Consider the following 26,731-nt stretch of genomic DNA (forward strand, 5'->3'; position numbering starts at 1 on the left):
TAACAGTGTATGAAGCTAAAGTTGAAGTTTTTGGCTTTTTACCCTTTTAAAAACAGATGATTCTTTTAAAATCTTTATTAATTTAAACAACTACAAAAGAAATCATAGGCTTTTTAGTTAACTTCATATGTATTCTATACCACTATTAAAATTCCTTTACCTGTTAGGTCTCTTGCAAGGGGATGGGCTGGACTGCTCTGAGGAGCTGGTGCTCAGAGTACTATCAGGACTACTTAATGAGCACATCCGATCAATATTCAAAGTGCTCTGGCAAGCTTCACAATCTAGACTACCTTTACAACTAGTAAGAGAGAAGGGGGAGAGAAATTAAAAAATGAGAAGATATTTGTCAAGTAGCCAAAATTTAATTCATCTAAGTATATGAATCAGTTAAGAGTAATCTACATAGACAAAAACTAATAAATACAGGGAAAACGCTATCACCATGTTAAATACTATTTAGGAAGTTTACTCCAAAGACACTAGGTTACAAAAAGTTATTGTTCGCCACACCAGGGGGCGCCATCGTTATTATTTAAGGGTGCAGCATCAACACAGGAAACTGCTTTGGCACTTACTCTCTGAGAGAATGTCTCTGTGTTGTCTCTTCCTCGTCCGTGTCACTGCTGATAGTGATCACACTCACTGCAGGACTTGGGGAGTCAGCTATGATGATGGTTTGCCGCTGCTTGTCTGAAACTGATGTATCAGGGTCCTGCCTGACAGATGTTTCACAACAATTTCTTGCCTCTACTGAGTTATGATTGTCCCGTGTTTCTATACAATTTACTTCCTCGACATCTTTCCCATTTGCTATCTTTGGAGAAATAAATGCTGAATGTGGGATATTGGTATTCTGCAATGCATTACTCCTGCAATCAAAGAAATAACGTGTCATTTCTATAGTCAAAATATGAACATGACATTTTTCTAAGAAATCTCATTAAAATAAATAATGTGAATTTTCACTTAGTTCAAGATCATGTATATAACACACTAACATACAGATAAGTTTTGTAAAATATAAAATATTATCTCTAGAAACATTAATGTAGGTTGCATTTATTACATTCAAATGGCCATTTTTTTTTTGGTAAATGTGATATCTGTGTCTAAAATGGTCTAAAATTATAGGTAGGTAATATATCAAAAGGGCAATAAAGACAGTCTTACCAACTGAAAGCATTTATTTCCTCTCTTCCTGGCTCCCATTCCATTAGTTTTACCAAAATACCTCTGAGAAATTGAGAAGGGAGCTGGCTTAGTGTTTGTAACAAAGCTATCAAAGAGGTCATTTTGAATACAACAGAGTGACCCTTTAGTGTACATGCAAAATTTATCTTAAAGGTTAATTCTCAAAATGCAGAGCAAAGTTAAAATATCAACACCAACCTGTTCTGGCACAGTTTATTCTTCTTGGTAGCGGCAGGCTGAGGCCAGACAACATGTGCAATGCCCACACTAATTGGCTGAGGAGCCGATAAAGTTATCTGATTGGTTAGAAGAGGTTGCGGCATCACTGAGCTATAATGACTACTGTGTGAAATCATTTTCCTAAGGAGAAAGTTGAAAAAGTTGAATTTCTTTTTTAACAAAAACTATTTTGCAAACTATTCACAAAAAAGTACTTTTGTTTCTAACTTACCCCCAGTCTCCAAGCCTTTGTGAACCAGCCACACCCTCAGAAGTTAACGAAGTGGCAGCAGGAGCCAAGGGTGTTACTTGCTGCCAGGCAGGTACCAGCATCTGCTGTGTTCTACCAGACCATGTCTGCTGCACCAAAAACAAACAAACAACAAAAAAGAGAAGGAAGGAAGAGAGGGAGTAAGGGAGGGAAGAAAAAAAAGTTACAAATCATTCATCATTAGATCCTAAAATCAAAAATACATTAAACAATCATCTAATAATTTAAAAGTTAAAGTCAATAATCTACAAAGGCTTGAATTCCCATCCAGATTATTTTCATTGTTTCCCAACATCACAGGCTGATATTTTACAAATGGATCAGTACCCCTACTTGAGTATAAGGAGGACAGCACATATGCAGAAAGGATGAATTATTACCAACCTGAGAAAGAACTCCTGGTCGGATCTGGAGTGGCTGCACAGCTGCGGCCTGAGTTACAAGTGGAACTGTATTATCTACCCTTATTGAATAACTAGTGGGTTTACCATGCGTTGTAGGAATACCTGTGAAATAGAAAAGAATAGTTCTCAAACATAAGTTAACTCAGAGAAAGAATTTTTCTTCCTAAACTCTTATAAATTTAAACAATTGTTTAAAATCTGGTTTGAATTGTAAAACCATCCCTTACATAAAATTTTCATTAACACTAACAAAGTAATCTATTAGAAAAGCAATGTACATTTTATCTACCTTCTGGTACATTATTCCAGAAATTGTTATAAAGCAATTTGTTGCAGCAGTTCCTTTCAATATAGGTTGGCAGACTGTTTAATACAATCAATTTTAGATAAAAGTGATCTTAGGTATATCTGATTGGCCATTAGAGAAAAATATAATTGTCTTCTTTTCCTACTGAAAAATAATTTTACAATTTTTATTGCATGAATATATTTTGTGTTAATCCTAAAGAGGAGGGTACTATGCTAATAAGTGAAATAAGTCAGAGAAAGACAAATACCATATGATTTCACCTATATGTGGACTCTAAAGAACAAAATAAATAAACAGACAAATAGAAACAGACTCACAGATATAGAGAATAGACTGATGGTTGTCAGAGGGGAGGGGGTTGAGGAGCTATGTAAAAAGGTGAAGAGATTAGGAAGTAAAAATTAGTAGTTATAAACTAGTCATGGGGATATAAAGTACAGCACAGGGAATATAGTCAAAAATATTGTAATAGCTATGAATGGTGCCAGGTGGGTACTGGAAATATTGAGGGGACCACTTTGTAAAGTTATGTGATTGTCTAACCATTGTGCCACATACCTGAAACTAATACAAAATAACAATGAACGTCAAATATAATTGAAAAATAAAAATTTTTAAATTCCAAAGGGGAAAGTTTATTTTGTTGTGTTTATTTTCTGCACAGAGGAGTTTATCTTACTGCCTGGGTGTTCTGAGCTCCACCTAAAGAACTAGATCTGAATTAAATTTAACAAAGATCTACAGATTATATTTTTTAAAGATTATTTTTATAAACTGACTTTATTGCCCCTTCAAAAAAGTATGTCTTGATCAGCAAATTATCCAAGAAAAGGACTATAAGCATACCCAGCAATGTAGATATATCGCAGCATAGACAATCTCATAATTCACTTTAACAAGGATTAAAGGGCAGAGCAAATTCTCAAATCCCAACAAAAATCACACTGTCCTTAAATTTTCCTCATAATTAATATTTTAAGATAAGAAGAATTCTCCTATTATCTTCTCCCCTGAAGAGGTCTAATTATTTTTTTATCAAGTGTTAACATTTGTTGAATCTAGGGTAAAAGGCATAGTATTATTTTTCAAACTTTTCTATATGCTTAAAATTTTTATAGTACATAGTTGAGAAAAATCAAGTAAATAAACACAGCAAAATCTTTAAGAGTCCTGACAATATAATGATGTAGGTATTTTCGTTTTCATTATTAGATACCAGCCATGAGTCACTGTCACAGGAATAATCCACCATTAAACCACAAGCTCATCTTATGAAGCAATCATCTAAGTCAGTGGTCGGCAAACTCATTAGTCAACAGAGCCAAATATCAACAGTACAACGATTTAAATTTCTTTTGAGAGCCAAATTTTTTAAACTTAAACTTCTTCTAACGCCACTTCTTCAAAATAGACTCACCCAGGCCATGGTATTTTGTGGAAGAGGCACACTCAAGGGGCCAAAGAGCCGCATGTGGCTAGCGAGCCACAGTTTGCCGATCACTGATCTAAGTTGTTTTTTTTTTAATATTTTTAGTGATACAAACGTTTCAATAAGACCTTATATGAAAACCCAATATGTATAAAAAAGATGAAAGTAAATCTACACGGGTAAAACAAAAGTGGCTATAGAGTTGACATGTTTTCATATCTCTTGTTACCAGCCAATCAAGGCAACAAACATATTCTTCTTGGTGCTTTGTTAAGCATTGTGGTAGATTTTTTAAATTTTTTAAATTGCTTAAATTATTAAATCAAATATAAAATTCAAATAACCTTCAGAATCCAGAAATATTAAGAGCTAGAAATGACTAAGACAGTATCTATTCAGCCTGTTTCCTTTGACTAAGACGAAACAGGTTAACAGATGTGTCTAGGATAACACAGCAAATCAGAGAAACAGAACTATATCCCAGGTATACAGACTTAGCAACAATTTTTACTTACACATACATACCTATACATACAGTATTAACATCGTGTTTCAAAGGTTCAGTCAGGGCCCCAATTATAATTAACCTCTTGCTTTTTTAAGATATAACTAGATGTTAAATCTTAGCAAGAACAAGATGCTATGAAAGATCTAGGAAGTAGGGTTTTATTCTCGTTATTCCAATCACAAAATCTGCTGCTATCACCCACTAAGAAACATGAAGAAATTCCCCTTTGAGGATTTATGGCCTCTTCAAAGGAATTCTGCCACCCATCACACTTGAGGATTTAATTTGGTATTTTTATCTACGTAAGAAATTTGATTTAGTCAAAATCAATCCTTTTGAAAAACAAAAAACTAAGATATGGTTCAAGAACAAGACTATAACATCTGGGACAGAATTCCTTTGACCAAAACTTAACCAGGTGAACTCTCAGTCACTTTATTGTCTAGTGATGATAGATAATAGGTACTTGGCTGACCTTCTGGAGCAGTGATACTCAGTACAGGACAACCCATAGCTTTCAAGCTCATTAATTTCTACTAAGGTATTTTATCGTGCTAGACTCTACAGGAAATACAACTGTCATATGACCCGTGTGGTCAACGATGAAACGTCACTGGTCTAAGGCTACTGACAAGCTTAAATGCAAATGTTGCACTAAATGTAGCAAAAGCTGTACAATATATTTAAGGAATAACTAAATTTGTTCAAGAATAATGCATGCCTAAATTCAAAGTGTAATTTAAATGAAAGAATACCTTGGATAGCTGGGGGGCAGATAATAAGTGTCTGCTGAAAAGCATCACCACAGCCAAAATGAGCAGTTCCAGCCTGCAGAGGAATTCCATGGTGCACAACAGAGTGTGCAGATGTGGTTAATGCCTGAAATGAGCAATGTACGTGGCATTATACAGAGCAGTCTTATTGCTACACACATGCTTTATAAAGAGAATTAAAACACATTTCTTAAAACCTTAATTCTATGATAAAAATGGGTCCAGACACTGACTTTACTGAGTTCTACTATTCATAGAATTGTGGCACAGAGGGCAGGTAGAGGGTATTGAGAGAATGAAAGGTGAGAAGAAACAAATGAATTTGGGTAGGTCTGTTCCAGTTGTTCCCTGAAATATTAGATATTTAATAGAACAGCCATAGAAGACCTCACCAGCACCGTAACTCCTAACTGCTGACATGAGACTTCAAAAGCAAAATGAGCAATCATAAAAAAAATAAATTCTTAGATTCTTACCTGACTTCTTAATGTGCCAAGTTTAGTAAAACTTGCTGCCAGATTAGCTGTACTATTTGAAGAAACTGGTCTTAAAAGTGAAGTTTTATTGTGATTATTTGTGTCACATGAATTTGGGTGGGACTTACAAATATCCATAATATGAAAACAGGACTTTACACTGCAAAACAAAAAAAAAGTAAGGGAGAGGTCACTGTAATATTATTTTAAAGGTATAGAATAATCTAAAATCAATGTACATTAAAAAATTATTTCCAAAGGAGAAAGATTCTATGACTTGCACTTAATCTGCTTATTTCCAATACTCTTTCTACCAGAAAATCCTACAAGATTTAATTTTAAAGCCAGCAAATGTTATCTTATATCTGCAATATTTTTAAGACATAAAAACAACAATAAGCTTTTTTTTTGTTAGCACCATATAATTTTATGACCCCCCCTCCCCTCCACCCTAAGTAATTTTTCCTAAATTTCTAGATCTCCACATCCCTAAATTAATGGTACCAATTATGGAGTTATCATGTTATTTTCAAAGTGCTTATATATGGAAACCACTAGACATTTTTTAAGTTTAGAGGAGTGGAGACAGTAGTTCAACTTTACAAAAAATACCTCAGTGGTGGAACATCAACCCACGAACCAGGAGGTCACAGTTCCATTCCCAGTCAGGGAACATGCCCGTGCTGCAGGGTCGATCCCCAGTAGGGGGTGTGTAATTTTAAGGGTAATCCACAATTAGCAGATATCAGTTATCCCTATACCTTCTTCATGCAGGCTTTCTAAAATATTAACAGATGCTGTTTTAAATCATATACTTTATCCCTTCAGCCTATTAAAATAAAAAAAGGTCTGGGGTTCAAAGAATTTGCAAGGTTCGCCTAAGGTGATTCTGTTAAGGCCTTCTCAATTTGAGCATACATTTTTCTCTACTACCCCGTTAAAAAAACACCTCCTTTCCTCCATAACACAGGAGAAAAGGGGGAGGGGAGGAAAGCAAATGGTATGAAGGGAAATTGAAAATAAGAGTTTGGGGGACTCAAAAGAGAAAAAACTGTTAACTTTCCTGCTAATACACACACACACACACACACACACACACACACACACACACACACACACACACGTATATATGGTTATTAAGATAAGACTATGATATAAAAACAAAATCACTCAGTCATTTCCAGTACAAGTGTTTTGGAAAAAGAACACTGCAGTGCAATTGAGATTTATGGTCTAGTTCAACTCTGCCACTTACTAGCCCATGTGACCTTGGCCAAGTTAGTGTGACTTCTTTTGTCTCAATTACTTATACTGAATAAAGAAATTGAATTGTTTTTAACACACTAATTTTTTTATAGACAATACTAGAGGCCTCGTGCTTGGGTAGGGTCCCTAGGCCTGGCCAACGATCAGGGCTAATAGGGACCTTCCGGCAGCTGGCACCTCCCTTCCCCAGCTGCCAGCTGCAGGCTGGGGCCTCCCTTCCCTGGCTGCTGGCTGCTGGCCAGGGCCTTCCTTTGTTCCGCGCCACCCCCTAGTGGTCAGCACACATGATAGCGAGTGAGCAGTCTCCTGGTTGAACTCGCACAGAGACAATTTGCATATTAGGCATATATATATATATATATTATTTATATATTTTTTTAATATATATATATATAAAATTATTATTTTCCCAGAATCACTTTTAAAAGATTTTAAAGTAACATACTGGTTGCTATGAGGAAAATCTAGAAGATGTTTCATATTAACAAAAGGATGGTTCAACGTTTCAGCTGGAGTAATTCTTAAATCTGCATCGATCAGCAACATTTTCTTTAACAGACTAACAAATTCTCTTCTATCAGCTTTCTCAGCCAAAAGATCACTTCCTTCCAAATCCATCACTGTGTTCACCTGCAAAATCAAAATGTCAAGTCGTCAAATAAAAATAAGCCATCGCATATGCTAAAATTTCAGTTAAAAAAAATGTACCACAACACAGAAAAGAACAAAGAACTATAATTATTTTGAAACAAGAAAGAACAGTTGAGCTTAACAAATTCTCAAAATGTTTTCAAGCATCAAATAGGGTTCAAAGAAGGAAAAAAAACCTTTTCCCTAAACAAATCCATTTCTAATGAGATATAAAGAAATTTGTTTGCTAGGATTTTCCCTTTAAAAAAAAATAATATTTTTTAACTAAAAAACAGGATTGTATAAATTACTTAATAAAGACAAATACAATTTATAGTTCCTGAAAGATTAAAAACTTAAAATCAATTTTGTCTGAAAGAGTTAAAAACAGCAAGCATTCTAGTCATTTAGAAAATGTTTTCATACCCTTGACAATCAAGCCCAGCACCTTTAGCATGTAAGATTCACAACTGTGACTGTGGTACTCACATGCACTATATCATCCAGACTGTTGAATATGTACTTTCTGGCTTCTTTAGACTTCATTCCTGTCTCTGCCTCATGTTCTTCTAGTGTCTTATTGAATATATCAAAGAGGGAAAATAATATGTTATTACCCATCACTTGTAAATTCTTTATTTCTTTAATTCTGGCATATGTAGTCTAATATATTGAATATTCTAAGGCAGTGGTTCCCAACCTTTTTTTGGCCATGCCCCACCTAAGCATCTCTAAAATCCTGATGCCTCCCTGTGACATATAATTCTTATTATTCAAAAAGTGAACTCCTATTTACGTGGAGGAGGCCTAAAATTCCATTAACTTGATCTAAACAAGCTTCCAAAGAACATGGCAACAATGGTAACATATGTACACATATAATACCTTAATAAAAAAAAATGGAAGAAAAAAAAAAAGAACATGGCAACATGAAAGAGAAAAATAAAAGAACGAAAGGACAGTTCAAGGACTGAGGAAGAAATCACTAAGAAATTGTTAAAAATAATATTAATAATATGAAGTGATATGAAAAAATTAGCAAATAAAGTTTCAAAACATATAATAGCCCTAGCTGGTTTGGCTCAGTGGATAGAGCATCAGCCTGTGAACTAAAGGGTCCCGGGTTCTATTCCAATCAAGGGCACGGCCTGGGTTTCGGGCTCGATTCCCAATAGGGGGTGTGCAGGAGGCAGCCAATCAAATGATTCTCTCTCACTGATGTTTCTGTCTCTCTCTCCCTCTCCCTTCTTCTCTGAAATCAATAAAAAATATGTAAAAAATGTTTTTAAACATATGAGAACTGAAATGCATAAATATGTCACAATACATATTTATATACTGTATGTGAGGTCCATAGAACCATAAGAAATGCAAAAATTCATTGTTAGTACTCATTCTTGAATTGCCCCCCTTAAAAATCAAATTGCCCCCCTGTGGGGCATGTGTCCCACGTTTGGAACCACTGTTTTAAGGCAAGTAGTAGTTTCAAAGGAATAACTACCATAAATGTATTTTTATTAAAGTACAAAAAAATTAAAAGAGCTTGGTTCAGGTAAAAAATATATATACATACAACAAATTCCTTAAACAAAATAATTACAAAATTAATATTACATTGAGGATTTATTGATCCCCCAAAGATCCAGGAATAAATTCAGTACTTGGGTTATGTACTAAGTGGTTAGATTCAGTCCTTGTCCTATAAAGCTTAATAGTGTAGACCTGGATAAAGAAGATCAAACAGACAGAACAAAAGTAATTATACTCATAAAAATTTTTTTTAAATCATTTAAGATAAGTTAATAATTATGTTGCCAGGTCAGAGAATGAGCTAAGACATTCAAAAAAGGGCTTTCCTCCTTAAGAAGCGGGGGGAGGGGTATCTATGTCAAAAATGAAAATTCAAAAGAAGGAAAAATGCAATAAAATAAAAATAAGCATGGAGGGCATTATCCATGCACATGAGACATCTGAGAAAAATGTTTTTCTAAATATATATGTATTTTTTAAATGAATTACCTTTAATCTCCAACCAGAATGAGAAATATCTGTTTCTCTGCAAAAAAATCTTGTGGATTTTGTACCCACATTTAACAACTGTTCTCCTGGTAAACCTTGAGTCTGAGAAATGTATCGAATCTGAAAAATAATTTATAAAACAGAAGAGTTTATTCTTTCATGCATTAGATATTAATTGAATACCTATTATATATCAGACATTATGCTAGGTATCAGGTCAAGAATTAAATGATACAGTCTATGCCCTCAAGAAATTCACAGTCTAGTGGGGAATACACGAGTCAACAATTATAATTCAGTTATAATCATCATACAATTATTATAAATACCATAATAAATGCATGCTTTATGGAAAGACACAGAAGGGATACCTAAAATAAGTTCCAGAAGAGGAGATGCTCAAGTTGGGTCTTAAAGAACAAATAAGGAAGAGTTTGTTAGCCCTGGAGGAGTGGGGGAAATCTAATCTATTATGATTTATGTTAAGGTTATAATATGGAAAATCAGGAGAAAATGCCCACACATTCAGAGTGGAAGCACAGAGGTTCAATAAGGGAGAAATGGCAAGAGATGAAATTGAACTAGAGGCAAAAGGATTTTATATACTCCAGGAGGTAAATAAAATGGGAAACCACTGGAGACATCTAGGCAGGAAACGGACAAGTTACATTTTTAACATCTAAGAATGGTTGAGAAGCTGAAGCCAGAGGATAGATGAGGAGGGCGTGAATTGAGAGACTGTAGGGATAGAAAGGAAGGAGTGGATTTAAGAGAGACTTAGATTGACAGAGACTTGGTGAATTACGACTGTGAGAGCACTGGAGCGACCACATCCATGTCACTGGCTTGGCTGAGTCAGCAGAAGAAGAGATATGGGTATAGATGAGCACTCTCAGAACACTGAAAAGTTCCAGCCTCAGGGCCTCTGAACTTAATATCCTTCTGTTTGGAACACTCTTTGCCCAGACATCTGTATGGCTCATCTTTCACTTCCTTCAGCTCTCAGCTCAAATGTCACCTTATTCATGAGGCCTCCCATGACCCACCAATAAATAATAAGCTCTTCCCTCTTCAGTAACTCATATCTTCCCTACTCTGTTGTATTGTTCTCCACCATGCTTTCTACCAGCTGATAGCTCTCTATGATTACTTTCTATTTTCTTACCCTACTCTCCATGAGAATGTAAAGTTTCATGAAGGGAAGGACTTTGTTTTGTTAACTTAAATATACACCCATGATAATGTCTGATACATAGCAGACCCTCAAATATCTGTTCTCCAATTTAATGGCTAAGCAGCACAGGGAAAAAAAGAGGCTTAACTCCTGTAAAGTATGTTTGAGAACACAGGGTTCTCATTTTTTAAACCTCAAGGACTCTGCTCTATTAATTAATCCATCCTCCCCAGCATCTTCTATTTGTTCCTCTCTCTGACATCATTCCCCTCAATTTACATAAATTAATATCTCCTATCACCCTCAAAATTTCCTTTAACTATTTAAAATTATTTCCTCATTCACTTAAGAGTCTTAAAATAGTAACCTATATCTTACTTCTCATCTCAACACACTACAATTTGAATTTTACTATCGCTCACATAATATGGTTAAGACAAGTAATGGCCTGTTAATAATTGACATATTTAATAGTCCCATATTAATCCTTTTCCTACCTTGATACTATTACCCATTACCTTTTTACTTAAAAACTCTGTTCCTTCTATTTCCACATTTTTTCTGGTTGGCCTCTTAATTCTTGACACTCTTTAATTGCCTTCCCTCATGACATTGCCTTCAAGAGTTTTATATGTCTTCTTCCTGCCCTCTACAAGCCCCATGTGTCCCTAGTTTTATCTCTAGCTCTAAATATTTAACTCTTGCTCTGGAACTGTAGATTCAACTGCTAATTGAAACTCTCCAATCAGCTGGCCTTTAGGTACTTCAAAGTGAACATATTCTAAACTGATTTTCCCTTAAATCTGTTAATCCTCATGTCTTCCCCCTTTGATAAACAGCAACACAACCACACAAATCAGAAACCTGAAATTTATGCCAGACAAGTCTCTCTCCCTCATCACCCTCCCCAACATCCAAAACCGTAACCATTTTACCTCATGGCACTTTTCTTAACTGGCCCTCCTCTCCATCCCTATTTCAGGTCTTCTTCAATTCTGAGCTATACAATTTCACACGCCTCCTAATCAGTATACCTGCCTCTCTAATGACCTCATCCATTCACCCCCAATTTATTATTCACACTGCTAAAGCACTATTATTTAAATGGACACAGTCCAATAATATAAAAATGATGCCAAAAAATCTCACACGAACTTCATGAAACTGGTTTTTTGGGCCTGTGGACTCTAACTTTATTTATGAAATTTACTTAGTGTTATAAAAGAGTTTTTAAAAATCAAACACACTGCCGAAACCGGTTTGGCTCAGTGGATAGAGCGTCGGTCTGCGGACTGAAAGGTCCCAGGTTCGATTCCGGTCAGGGGCATGTACATTGGTTGCGGGCATATCCCCAGTGGGGGGTGTGCAGGAGGCAGCTGGTCGATGTTTCTCTCTCTCATCGATGTTTCTAGCTCTCTGTCCCTCTCCCTTCCTCTCTGTGGAAAATCAATAAAATATATTAAAAATAAATAAATAAATAAATAAATAAAAATAAAAATAAAACACAGTTTTGAGATCTTGAATTTAAAATCCACAAGATCTCAGATCTAGACATTTTATTTTTAAAAGATTTTCCACATGTATTGTGTACCTAAAGAAATGCATTCTTAGTAGTCTATTATTTTTCTTTACAATCTACCAATTCTACTAGATTCTCTTGACAGCTCTGTTACCTGGTCATACTCCAAGGCTCCTGGGTAGAGCGGCCATCCAAGGAATAATTCTGCAATCACGCATCCCAATGACCACATGTCTATGGCTTCACAAAATGGCAGCCCCAATATGATCTCTGGAGCTCTGAAATTTAAAAAAAAAAGTCAGGATGGATTTCCTTTAAAAGTATCTGATTTCATCTGACATTCTAAGGAAAGTTAATAAATGACAGAAAAAGATACCTTCTATTTATAGTAACTCTTCACTTTTCAGAACTCTTTGAAACCTAGTCATGATCCTGAATTAAGCTTTAGAAGGTGCAGTATGTACAACATCACTTTGATAAAATATCTACACTTAAACCTCATGGTTTTATTAACATAACATTAAGAAGGAAAAAGCATACACTTTTTTTGAGACTACAGCAGATTAGATATAAAACACTAGAAAGAAAACTGGCAAACTATTAAATACATGCACTATGACATCAACAGAACTGAAAACCAGACGTTGAGAGATAAGACCAAAACAAAATAAAACCCCAAAGGCTACAAGTGGATCTAGACTTAGATAATATTTCAGAACAGGATAATAAATATTCACATAATTAGAGACATTAGTCATCCAAAAGAGACAAGACCAAGTTCAATGTAGAAGCTTTAAAAGGCCGAAAGTAGAGGATATATCAAAACAGTTAAAAAGCATTTTAGCATTTAATGAGCTTTGATTATTTAGAAAATGTATTCCATGAAAGATATCATTCCCAAATAAATTATGTTGCTACTTCACATGGCTTTCCCATGAGAAGATTAACAACCTAAGACAGGCTCCACATAAAGCTATGTAACTCCAAAGTAAGTCATACATTCAGAGTTTACTAGATTTGCATGTTCGTGAGTATTTTCTATTTTAAAAACAATCTCAAACTTGCAGAGATGTTGTAAGAATAGTATAATGAAATTTTTTTCCTGAACCACTTGGGAATAATTTTCCAAATAACTATATACTTTGTATTTCCTACAAACAGGAATATTCTCTTAAATAACTGCAATACGATCATCAAAATCAGGAAATGAACACTGATACTTCTCTACATCTAAGCCTCAGACTCAAAGTTTGGCCAATTATATTAACAACTAGTAGCCCTGCGCACGAATCCGTGCACCAGTAGCTCTCTGCGGGGCCTGGCGGCTCCGCGCCCGCTGCCCAGAGGCTCTCCATGGCCCAGAGGCCCATCCGTGGCTGGACCCAGAACACTTGCCTCGTCACCGGGGCAATGACACAAGCGTCCCGCCCCCCCCCCCACCACCACCACCACCACCACCACTGCTCTGTGCCCTCTGCCCAGAGGCCCTCCACAGCCAGGGTGGAACGCTTGCCTCGCCGCCGTGACGACAAAGCAAGCATTCCACCAGGCTGCTCATGCTGCCCACTCTCAGCGGCTGCCCCCCCCCCCCCCGGGACTAGGGGACTCCGGCGGGGCTGAGAGGACTGGGTGCTGCCATCTTGTGGCTATGGGCTCTGCCATCTTTGTGATGGGGTGATGGTTACTTTGCATATTACCCTTTTATTAGATAGTATGTCCAAGTCAGAATCATGCATTGCATTTAGTTGTCTTATCTCTTTCAATCTTTTTATTTTTTATATATAAATATATAAATATATTTTTTTTTTACTCATTTCAGAGAGGAAGGGAGAGGGAGGGAGAGATAGAAACACCAATGATGATGATGAGAGAATCACTGACTGGCTGCCTCCTGCATGCCCTATACTGGGAGTGAGCCTGCAACCCGGGCATGTGCCCTGACCGGGAATCGAACCGTGACCTCCTGGTTCATAGGTGGATGCTCAACCACTGAGCCACACGGGTCAGGCTCTTTTAGTCTATTTCAATGTGAAATAGTTCCTTACGTTTCTCCTTGACCTTGGCTGAGACATTATAGACGAGTTATTGTAAAATGTCCCCCCTGCCCTGACTGGTTTGGCTCAGTGGATAGAGCGTCAGCCTGCGGACTCAAGGGTCCCAGGTTCGATTCCAGTCAAGGGCATGTACCTTGGTTGCGGGTGCATCCCTAGTAGGGGGTGTGCAAGAGGCAGCTGATCGATGATGTTTCTCTCTCATCGATGTTTCTAACTCTCTATCCCTCTCCCTTTCTCTCTGTAAAAAATCAATAAAATACATTAAAAATAATAATAAATAAATAAATAAATAAATGTCTCCCCCTAATGTGGATCTGTCTGATGTTTACTCATAATTATATCTGGGTTATAAATCTTTAAGAGGAATATTACGGAATTGATATTTTCTCATTATATGCTATCAGGTGGCATACAATTTTTGATTTCCATTACGATAATGTTCACTTTGATTACTTGGTTAACATGGTGTCTACTAGATTATCGCCACTATTTTGTATGCCATAAAATATTATCATTTTCTATGTGTACCATTACATGTAAAAGGCTGGGAAGCAATACCTTAAAGCACTCATAATCTAGATGAAACTGTCAGAGATGTCAGTGTTCTACCAGCCAGTCTTACAATAAAATAAACTCTAAGAATTGGACTATGCATGAAAGAATAATGCATCCCTCGGTAATGAATCAAGCTTACGTTTTTAGTTACTTCTTAATTGTTTCTCAAATTCTTCCCCTGAGCTAAATATACTTTTCTATAAAAATGATCATAGCAGGGATTCTGATAGGTGCAACATTCTTCTGCTTCCTTTGCAATCTACCTTAACTCCCTTCTGAGCACCAAAAATGTGGCAGTGCTAAGGATACAGAGGGAATAAACTTCATTTGAACTTTTGCAGAACAGGCAAGGCACACATTGAACATGTCTACTGAATGGAGACTATAAATAAACCTGTTTACCACTCTATCACAATTAGCAGGCAAGTGTCAAAACCACAAACAAACTCAAAAAACTAGGCCATATGCTAAAAAAGGCAATCTCTACCTTAAATGCTGTTTCTTTTCTTTTTTTTGCCATGTGCTCTCAATCAATTTTATCATATTAAGACCAAATCCTTTCTGCTTTTCTAAAACCTTGAAACACTGACAAAGTATAAAGTGGGTAAGCTGAAAAAAACATTTTTAAGTGGGAAACTAAACTCTAGATGGTTTGCAGGAATTTTGTTAGACCCCAGAAGGGAATGTTGGCAGTAGATGCCTCAAATAAGAACATAGTGAAGTACTGTCACTCAGAAAAGATGACTATTAATGGAGTATTTTATTTGGTTTATTTAACTTTTATTTACTTTTTAAACTAAAAATTCAACTACTGACAGAAGAAACCCAGCCTTGTTAGGAAAAGATGTTTCTCAGTTCAGGAACTCAGTACGTCCAGTTTTAGAAACACTTATCTATAATAATAAAGGCGTAACATGCTAATTAGACCGGACAGCCAAACGACCTTCCGGATGACCTTCTGGACCAAGCCAGGGCTGCGAGGGCCGAGGCAAGCCGCTGCAGCTGTGAGGGCTGAGCCCCTTGCATGAATTTCATGCATCAGGCCTCTAGTGTTCTTATAATAGAGAGAGGTGCTTTAGGTTACCACGGCAAATGCCATTAAACTTTGAACTCATGTAATGATTTCATGGCCATCATGAATATGGCTACTAACTTAGTTTTCCCACAGACAGAGAATATATCAGTTAGACCAACAAGAACATCAGTATAGTACTGCTAGTCTTTATCTTCTTGTGACTCTAGTGTCAGAACAACATAGGTCCAGTCAGGTCTAGCACCTTGATCAAACAATTTCTGAAATGACAAAGCTGATGATTCTCTCAGGTAATGTCTCTCAATAAGACTGCAAGGTGCAGCTATCTAGGCTTCTCTTGATGATGCTCCTATACAAACATATATCTACATACTTCTCTACTTTTGACAATAAATGAAATGCAACAGAAACTTGAAAATGGTAAACTCAATAAAGATAAAAATACTAAAATAAGGACGGTCTTCTCTGAGGTAGAGAAAGATGCAGAATGCATTTTTCTAAAGTAACAGTTTTATTAAAATATAATTAACATACCATATAATTCACCCATTTAAGTGGTAAAATTTAATGGTTTTTAGTATGTTCACAGAATTGTGCAACCACCACCACAGTCAATTTTTAGAACATTTTTATCATCCCAAAGAAACCCTATATCCATTAGCAGTCACTCCTCACTTGTCCCAAACACCTCCATTCCTAGGTCATCACAATTCTATCTTCTGTCTCCTTAGATTTGCCTATTCTGGACATTTCATACAAAGGAAATAAAACAACACATGGTCTTCTGTGACTTGTTTCTTTCTCTTGGCATAATGTTTCCAAGGTTCAACCATGTTGTAGCATGTATCAGTACTTCATTTTTTATTGCTGAATAGTACTCCATTGTATCGATATACCATAATTATTTATCCATTCATCAGGTGATGGACATTTCAATTGTTTTCACTTCTGGGCTATTATGAAAAATGAGAACTTAAGCAAGAGAAGCCATGTCAGCTCACCAGCCTACTAAGTAAGAATACACTCCAGTGCTAAAGAAGGTCAGAGCAGAGTCTACACACCAAATACAAGTACATATTGCCTAGGACAGAACTAGCCAGTACAGAAATGTCTTTGATGGAATATACAGTATATCCAAAAGGGAAAAGAAGGTACTAGTGTTAAAAGAACTATTGATTTTTCTATTTTGTTCAATGAATCAGGCTTTATGAGTTAATCTTGTACAGGTATACCCCTTTATCAAACTTCTAGGGCACTAAAATAATAAGAACCCCTTGTCCATAAACTGGCAATCCTATATAATAAAAGGCTAATATGCAAATCAACCAAACTGTGGTTGATTGATTTTTCTTTCCTTCTCCCTTCCTCTATGAAATAAGTAAAAACATATTATTAAAAAAATAATAAAGGACTAAGTAAGAGAATGTGTGTAAAATATAAAACAATATATACATTCTGCCGAAACCGGTTTGGCTCAGTGGATAGAGTGTCGGTCTGCGGACTGAAGGGTCCCAGGTTCGATTCCGGTCAAGGGCATGTACATTGGTTGCGGGCACGTCCCCAGTGGGGGATGTGCAGGAGGCAGCTGGTCGATGTTTCTCTCTCATCGATGTTTCTGGCTTTCTATCCCTCTCCCTTCCTCTCTGTAAAAAATCAATAAAATATATTTAAAAAAAAACAAACAATATATACATTCCCCTAAGTTAGTCATGCTCCCACTTTCCTAATTCACACCTCTCTTCTCAAACTACCACCTCCTCCCCCTTCCTCATTCCTGACTGTTTTCACTGCATCCTACTTTACTGGAAACAAAAAAAGATGGAATTTGAAAGAAACTTCTACATTCTCCCCACATGTACTAGCCCACTTGTATCTGTCAGTGCTGCTATCTAAGGTATCCATGTTCACTTACTGAAGTATACCACCAATTTCCCACTCTCTCTTATCAATATCTCTCCATATACAAGACCATCCCCCATCTGCCATCTTGAAAAAAAGTCTCATTTATACACTCTCCTTCAGCCATAACTCTTCTCTATGTTCCTTTTACACCAGGTCCTTCTTGAAGCACTGTTTAGAAAAGATGCCTCCAATTCTGCCTCTATCTACTTGAACTCACTCAAATCACCACCCCATCTTTCCACCAAAATAGCTCTTGTCAAGGTCACCATCAGCCACTGCATCACCACATCCTTAATTTACTTGACTTACAGCATCGACAAAGCTGATTGTGTTCTCCTGCACTAAACACTGTCTGCATTTGGCTTCCGGAACACCACTTAGTTCTCCTCTTTACCTCTCACTCTCCCCTCTCAAATTCCTTTCTAGTTTCATCTCATTTCCACAACCTTTATAAATTCTGGAGTGCCCCCAGGCTCAGTCTTTGGATATCTATTATCTCTATGTACATTCACTTCCCTAAGGCAATCTTATCCAATCACAGTTTTAAATACATACCACCTCTATTCATAAGGCCCCCAAATGTGTATCTCCAATCCAGACCTCTCTCAAGTCCAGACTTATGTACCCAACTGCCTACTCAACATCTCTTCTGAGTATCTAGCAGATATCTCAAATTGATCATGTTCAGTGGATTTATCAACCAATGGCAGCTATTGGCAGTCATTCAGGAATGCTAAGAATATCTTTGTTAAATCAAATACATGAACCAAGCACGTTATCAACCAAGAGACATTTTACATGTTAGCCACTTTGTATCTGAGACAGTGTTTTGACTACATAATAAAAACAAACACAATTTACTGAACTTTAACAGTGGGCACCATGGAAATAACTGTTAATGCATTATCTCATTTAAAGAACGTGTTCTAAAAACAGATTTCTGCATTGTTCTTCTGCTCCAAGAAGAAGAAATAAAATATGAAATAAAATGTTCCATATAAAACAGAAAAACCCCTCAGCCAACCTACAGAATCATAAAAAATAATAAATCATTGTTTTTGAAGCAACTAAGTTATGGAGTTGTCACAGCAACAAATAACTGATATACTGCCCAAAGTACCCAGAAAGTGATTCCAAAGGCCTTTTTTTTTTAATAGAAAGGTTCTATTTTTTATTTTTTTAATATTTATTGTTGAAAAAATTACGTCTCCTTTTTTCCCATTGACCCCACCTAGCCTGTCCCCGGCTTCACCATACTATTGTCTCTGTATCCGTGATGGCGAACCTATGACACACGTGTCAGCACTAACACGCGTAGCCATTTCTGATGACACGCGGCCGCTGAGGCAGGCCGCATGCCGAGGATGAAACATTTGCTGCTCCTGAGGATGAAACATTTGCGAAATAATGTTTTTTCCTCAAAGTGACACACTACCCGAGTTATGCTCAGTTTTTTGGCGAAGTTTGACACACCGAGCTCAAAAGGTTGCCCATCACTGGTCTATATCAAACCACCTCAAATTAGAAAATCCTGTGTCCAAAAGAAACATAGAAAGCCAAACTAACAGAAAACCTAGAAATGGACACCAAAGTCAGTTTTAGCAATTCAATTAAAGTTATGCACTAGTTTTATTTTCCACAGAATAGGAAAATACTAAATGACCTACATTTTCTAATAATTTCATAACATGAGAGACCACTATGTGTCTTTTTCTTTTTTATCCTCACCTGAGGATATTTTTTTCCATTGCTTTTCAGAAAGAGTGGAAAGGAAGTAGGGAGAGAGGGGGAGAAAAACATCGATGTGAGAGAGACGCATCGATTAGCTGTCTCCCACACTTGCCCCAATCAGGGCAGGGATCAAACCTGCAACCCAGATGGGTATTTACGTACCCTTGACAGGAATCTAACACGAGCCAATGCTTTAACCACTGAGCCACACCTGCCAGGGTGGTATGTGCCTTTTTTGATTAACTGGTCTTTAGCTTTCTAAGACAATCAAAAGAAAAAAGTATTTTGCTGCTATTTTTTAAACCCACTTTTCATTCTATATAATTCCTTTAAAAATATATAACAGCAACAGCATCAAGCAGTTACATAACACTATGGACTAGCTAATCCTCTAAATGCTTTAAAAGTATTAACCCATTTGATATTCATATCAATCCTTTTAACAGATAAAGAAACAGATACAAGGAGAAGTAACTTGCCTAAGGGTCACAAAGCAAGTTCCAGGTACAGTTGGGATTCAAAGCTAGGTTTTATAGCTTCAGAATCCATACTTTTATCTAGTACATCTTAAAATAATTCCTAGTGTTACTAAAACTATAGACTCAGACTTTTATGTACTGTAAGTTTTCCCACTCAGATGCTATACTTACCATTGTGTTCCTTTTCGCTTTAAAAATATCACCTTTGATTTTAAGACTAATCAGGAAATATAAATATACTTATGTGAAAAGAACTCTAATTGACATTTTACTAAGCCATTTTCCTGGTCTTTAAGCACTTACTCATCTTAACCATAAATAATCTTTCACATTAAATACACAGACATCTGCTGGATGCCTCTTAGTTAAAATAAGGCTCTTATTTTGGCAGTTACTGTGTTCCTAATGATGACTGTGCAACATCCTTCTGCAGAGGCAATTAGGAAATGGGCTAAACAGTGGTTGTGACGATCTACTAGCTCACAGGTGTGATTAATCATAAATAACAATTCAACGTCATGCACTCAATAAATTCTAACAAATCATAACCCTATACTTAGCAGAAGACAGCAAAGTGGCTGCAAAATGCAGGTACAGGTAAGCATGTGTTTGTACAAGCACAGCAAAACTTAGAAAGGTTACACTCCCAGGTTTTATTGGCAATGATCTCTGACGAGGAGGGAAAAGTATGCATTTGCACAGCATTTGTTTCTAAAATAAACATCTCATATTATAAAATAAAAGATTAATGTTTAAAAATTATCAGTCATCAAATTAGACTAAATGATCAGGGATTGGTGAATCTCCTTTATTTCCTTTCATTATAAGGAACATTTTTCTAGTGAGAAATTTTTTTATTGAGTTTATTGGGGTGACATTGGTTAGTGAGCATTTCTGACGTGGGAATGCACTGCCTCAGGAGGGAAGGAATACTGGAGGTGTTTCCCTTAGAGGTGCTATCATTGTGTGTAGGTGATACCATGAAGGAGACTCTTCTAAGAGAACAGAGGAACTTATACTGGAGTACCTCCAAGAATCCTTTCAAACGATAACACAACTAAAATGTATAGTATTAAAGAACATTTGACAACTGGAACTTTAACAGAAAGATGACTGTTAAAATACACTAATGAGTTTATTCCAGCTTAATCAGTACTCTTTTCAATATCCTGCAGAATGGTGCTTTTTTTAAAACCAACAAAACCTCAACATTCTTATAAAAAGGCAAATAGATTTCAAAAGAGACAATCAACCATTTTTAGAAATATTTTTCTTTTTAAAGTTATGGATGTTTTTAATGTGTTGCTTTAGGCAATAATATCACTACAAAACACTGGGTATTCACACAGATTGTATTTTTACAACTAACCGCAACTACTCAATAACATGTTGAAATGTAATCAAAGTACAGGCTCTTAGAATAGGCACTCATTCAAATGCAGCTCGAGTCACAGGCTAAAAATATCACAATTAAAAATATCCTCATTGCAAGGCCACTTAATCTTTGAGTATGTAGGACAATGATCCAGGTCAAAACACCAAGTACAAAGAACAGCACTAATAATATTTTCAAAACCTATTAAATGTTATATCTGAGAGGTGGAGGATAGGAGACAGCAAAGATTTAATATGCATTAACAATACTGGTATACAGATGTATAGCTTAGTGTCCTGTGCCCAAAAAGATTGATACATCAATAATCTGCATATGTAACTAATTAATAGCTACGAGAAATGTATTTCACTTATAGACAGCACTATTTATTTTATATTTTATATACCAAGCACAGTTACAAGATCACTCAAAATTCTCATGATATGAAAGAGAAAACTGTTAACATATATCAAGAGAGAGAAACCAAGAGCTGGATTAGTAGGGGAATATGAAAAGTATCTGCAGAAAATAAAAGAAAAACATGTCAGTAACTGAGGCTGAATGTGTGTTCTTTATAGGTTGGCTTATATGCTATTAGATGTAGAAGATATACATAACTACATTACTAATATCTTACATTTGTATTGCATCTGTACTTTACCACCCGTTCAAGTGTTTTATTTTATGAGGTAACAAAGATATATTTTGTTATCCCAGTTCTACAGGTGAGTAGGAGGAAAGTTCAAAACAGCCCAGAATTTCTTAAAATTTTTTAAAATATGTTTTTATTGATTTCAGAGAGAGGGAGAGAGGGAGAGACAGATAGAAACATCAACGATGAGAAAGAATCACTGATCGGCTGCCTCTTGCACACCCTCTACTGGGGATCGAGCCCACAACCCTGGCATGTACACAGACCGGGAATCGAACCCTGAACTCCTGATTCATGGGTCAACACTCAACCACTGAGCCACACCGGCCAGGCAGAATATCTTAAATTTATTTAACTATGAAATATATTTAAAATTATAATGTATTATCAGTAGATGCCAACAGGAGCTCATAATCTGTGAGGTGTGCTTCAAATAAGTCAAACAGAAATTATTTAATTGCAATAAATGATTCAGTTTTGTAACCCTATAATAATTATTAAAATAACGAAAATGTTTATGAAGCCCTTATTAGAAGTCACATCCCATTCATTATTTCATTAAATTCTAACAAAATCCTCTGAGGCAGGTACTGTATTATCTCATTTTAGAGATGAGGAAACGGAAGCACAAAACTTTCCAGGGTCTCTCAGTGAGTGAGTAGTGAGGCTTATGCACAAAGTCTGAGTGAGAGACCAAGCTCCTCGACACCATGGAGATCCATCATTTCTATCTTACGAACTATTGCAAAGGTGTTACATAATCACATGACCACATACCTGTGCATTGCCAAGCAGGTAGAAGATTAGGCCCTGATCCATTGAGCAGTCTCTCATACAACCTAGTGGTGCTCTGGAGCACACCATTTCTTAATGGCAAATTATCTCTTAACAGCTAGGCAAACACATTACTATTTTTCTCGTGCTTACTTTTCCTTGTAACTTTTTATATTGATGTACCTTTAGACTTATAGAAAAACTGCAAAATTAGAACCAAGAATTTTCATATACCCTCAACCAGATTCCCCAACTGTTAACATTTCACCACATTTGTTTTCATCACTTTGATAAACACACACAAACATAATTTTCTGAATCACTTGAGAGTTAAGTTGCAGCCACTGTACCCTAAGTACTCCATCCAGTTTGTACTCCCTGAAAACAAGGAGAGTCTCTTGCTTAGCTACAGTGTATTTGTCAAAGGCAGGAAATTACTATTAATACAATACTATTATTCAGGTTTTTCCAATTGTCCAATATTGCTGTCCTTCAAAACAAACAAAAATTTAAAAATTAAAGAAATCCCAGGCCCATGACTCTTTAGCCTCCTTTATCTGGAATAGCTCCTCAAGATTTCTGTCGTTTTCATGATATATCATATTTTCAAAATACAGACTAGTGAGTTAATTTGTGGAACGTCCCTCAATTTCTGTCCCGTGTTTCCTCACAACAAAGTTTGAGTTATCTATTTTCAGCAGGAATACCACAAGAGTGGCACTATCTTATGCTTAATTTTTAAAAGTGTGAATTAGAAAGCATATTACTACTATCAATTTTTTCAAGGAGTATCTATTAATACTTCTTAGAACAAATTGTTATATGCTGGTATAATCAAATAAGGAAAGACTTTGAACTATCAGAAAAGTGAATAAAAAACCCAGTTCTGGCAGTTACTTATAAAACTCTAGGCCTTAAGGCATGTTATTCATTTGCAAATGAGAAATACACTTGTGGTTCCAGATTCTTGTAGCAATAAAAACAAGTAAAGCCCTGGCCAGTTTGGCTCAGTGGATAGAGTGCCGGCCTGTGGACTGAAGGGTCCTGGGTCCTGGATTCAATTCCAGTCAAGGTCACATGCCAGAGTTGCATGCAAGAGGCAGCTGATCAATGATTCATTATTGATGTTTCTATCTCTCTCTCTCCCTTTCCCTTCCTCTCTGAAATCAATAAAAATATATTTTTTTAAAAAGTAAAAAGAACCTGGCACATAATTAATCTCCCTTTCAACCAAAAAGAATCGGAAATCCAGTGCTTGAGTGGTTTCCCCAAAGTTGCAGGGCCGATAAACAAAATGGTGCCAAAACAAAGACTTGGATTTAGTCTGTAAGTCTTATAAGCAATAAAATGTGACTCTACAGTTCTGTTAATATTTATGTGTGTCTTATCTTATTTATTAAGAAGAACGTTCGGTCCTTAAGATCAGGAGCTGCCTCTCAGTTGATTTTATACTTCATATAGCCTGTGGCAGAGTATTTTACAAACTAGTCACTCCTTAAAAATGTGCTCAATGAACACAAAACATGCAATTAGACACAATGCTCCCCAAAATACATTCCATTTTAATATACATTTAAAATGAAATTCTCAGATATCTGATAACCTACAAAACGGGCAACTTCTGGACCTAGACAATTGGAATTTAAGGTATTATGAACATATGAAACACCCACAGATATATTTTCTCCCAACCTAAGCCTGAATAATTTCCTACCAGAACCATTAATCCCAACAAATAACAATTCTAAAGAATTGCCAGGAATCATTTAGAAGCTTTCAAATATATTAAATTATAGTCTGCCTAATAAAAGAAAAATGGAAGGTTACTTAGTATCTACTGTCACACTAATATCCCCAGCAAGAACTATAAAAGCTAAATAACACACACACACACATATAGCTAGCTGTGTGTATGGCCTACAGCTCATAATGATGAAGTCAACGTAGGTTCATCAATTATAACTAATTTACCACTGTGGTGTGGGATGTCAGTAGTGGGGTAGGATGTATGTGTGTGGAAGGAGAAGGGATATATATGGGAACTCTGTGGTTGCTGCTCAATTTTGCTGTGAACCTCAACAGCTCTAAGAAATAAAGTTGATTATTTTTAAAGCTGTGTGAAGTCATCAGAGATCAGACGACAACTAGGACTTAAGGGAACAAAATCCCAGAGCAAAGAGAAAACTTATTAAAGTGAGCCTTACATTTCCTCGAGGTAGTCACCAGAGGCTGAACAGAAAGCAATGGCAGAGCCTGCAGCTGTCCCACTGGGCTGGGAAAACAAAACTGGAATTCAGAACCTGCCAAGGAAGAGGGGCCTTGGCAGATACTCCAGGCTTTTCCACTGAAACCACAAAGGCCTACACCCTAGGAACAAGGGCAGACTGAAATAGACCAGCCTCACTTGGAATAACATGATCTACATACTCCACCTGGCTTCCAGAATGAAAAAGAATGATCTCTGGAGGAAGATATTATCACCCAGAGATTCTCTGCATAGCAATGTCCAATGTTCAAGAAAGTAGATAAATGGTAGGAAATTTCACCATAAAACTGGAATCTACATTTTATGTTACTTATTTTGAAAGTATTACATATGTCCCCTTTCATCTCCCATTGACCCGTTCTGCCCCCTCTAGGCCTTCAGCACCCTATTGTCTGTATTCATGGGTTATGAATATACGCATACAAGGTCTTTGATTGATTACCTCCCACCCACCCACCCACCCTCTCCCGCCTTCCCTCTGAGATTCCCCACTCTGTCCCATGCTTCCATGTCTCTGGATCCACTCTGTTCATCAGTTTATTTTGTTACTTAGATTCCATATATGAATGCGATCATGTGATACTTGTCTTTCTCTGACTTATTTCACTTAGCATGATACTCTTCAGGTCCCTCCATGCTGTCTCTAAGGGTAAGAGATTCTTCTTTTTTACTGCAGCATAGTATTGCATGGTATACTAGGTGTACCAGTTAATAATGCAGATTTTTTCAATAGATGGAGTTACACATATGTTGATATGTATGCAATTTGATATGTATGCTATTTTGTTGTATTGACAGCAAGCTTCAAAACTTCATATGTCAAATTTGCTGAAGGTATTAACATCACAGATATTTTTACGCTTAAAAATGTTGAATTTCGTGCTAAAAAAAAAGCATTTGTGGGAAGTTTTAATTCATTAGCTTATTTTGAAGAAAAGGTTATCGTATACTTCAGGAAGCTTAAGGTGAACATGCTCCATCTCAAGATACTTGTGAATGCTGGTTTAAATGCTTTAAAAGTGATGATTTCGATGTGAAAGAATAAGAACATCCAGGTCAACCGAAAAAATTTGAAGACCAACAATTACAAGCATTATTGGATGAAGATGCGTGTCAAACTCAAAAACAACTTGCAGAAAGATTAAACATTGCTCAGCAAACAATTTCCAATCATTATACAAGCAATGGGAAAGATTTTAAAGGAAGGAAAATGGGTGCCACATCAACTGAACGAAAAACAAATGGAAAACCGAAAACACATCAGTAAAATGTTGCTTCAACGGCACGAAAGAAAGTCTTTTCTGCATCGAATTGTGACTGGCGAAGAAAAGTGGACTTATTTTGAGAATCCCAAATGCACAAAATCATAGGTTGATCCAGGTCAACCATCAACATCGACTGCAAGGTCAAATCGCTTTGGAAAGAAAACAATGCTCTGCATTTGGTGGGATCAGGAAGGTGTGGTGTATTATGAGCTTCTAAAACCAGGTGAAACTGTTAATACTGATGACCACGAACAACAAATAATCCATTTGAACCAGGCTTTGATCGTGAAACGACCAGAATGTGCCAGAAGACACAGCAAAGTAATTTTGCTTCATGATAACCTACCATCACACACTTCAAAACCAGTTAAAGGCACGTTAAAAGATCTTGCCTGGGAAGTATTAACCTACCCGCCATATTCACCAGACCTTGCTCCTTCTGATCGATGGCAC

The 26,731-nt window shown here is 36.4% G+C and overlaps 1 protein-coding gene across 5 annotated transcripts in view; it reads right to left on the reverse strand.

Moving 5' to 3' along the window:
* Positions 1-26,731, reverse strand: part of HIPK3 (homeodomain interacting protein kinase 3) — a 65,643-nt gene that overhangs the window by 7,663 nt on the left and 31,249 nt on the right. For 2 of the 5 annotated variants that reach the window (XM_054725757.1, XM_028153687.2), the window contains exons 3-14: positions 12,347-12,470; positions 9,500-9,619; positions 7,970-8,056; positions 7,296-7,480; positions 5,585-5,744; positions 5,091-5,214; positions 2,069-2,190; positions 1,646-1,773; positions 1,393-1,554; positions 1,174-1,236; positions 579-872; positions 161-301 (exon numbers count right to left, since the gene is read on the reverse strand). In XM_054725757.1, coding sequence (XP_054581732.1) covers positions 161-301; positions 579-872; positions 1,174-1,236; positions 1,393-1,554; positions 1,646-1,773; positions 2,069-2,190; positions 5,091-5,214; positions 5,585-5,744; positions 7,296-7,480; positions 7,970-8,056; positions 9,500-9,619; positions 12,347-12,470 — 1,710 coding nt within the window. The remainder of the gene's footprint in view (positions 1-160; positions 302-578; positions 873-1,173; positions 1,237-1,392; positions 1,555-1,645; positions 1,774-2,068; positions 2,191-5,090; positions 5,215-5,584; positions 5,745-7,295; positions 7,481-7,969; positions 8,057-9,499; positions 9,620-12,346; positions 12,471-26,731) is intronic. The other 3 variants (XM_008146826.3, XM_008146827.2, XM_054725758.1) reach the window with 3 other exon arrangements.

This window comes from Eptesicus fuscus, chromosome 13 (assembly GCF_027574615.1).
Source record: "Eptesicus fuscus isolate TK198812 chromosome 13, DD_ASM_mEF_20220401, whole genome shotgun sequence".
Taxonomy (NCBI): domain Eukaryota; kingdom Metazoa; phylum Chordata; class Mammalia; order Chiroptera; family Vespertilionidae; genus Eptesicus; species Eptesicus fuscus.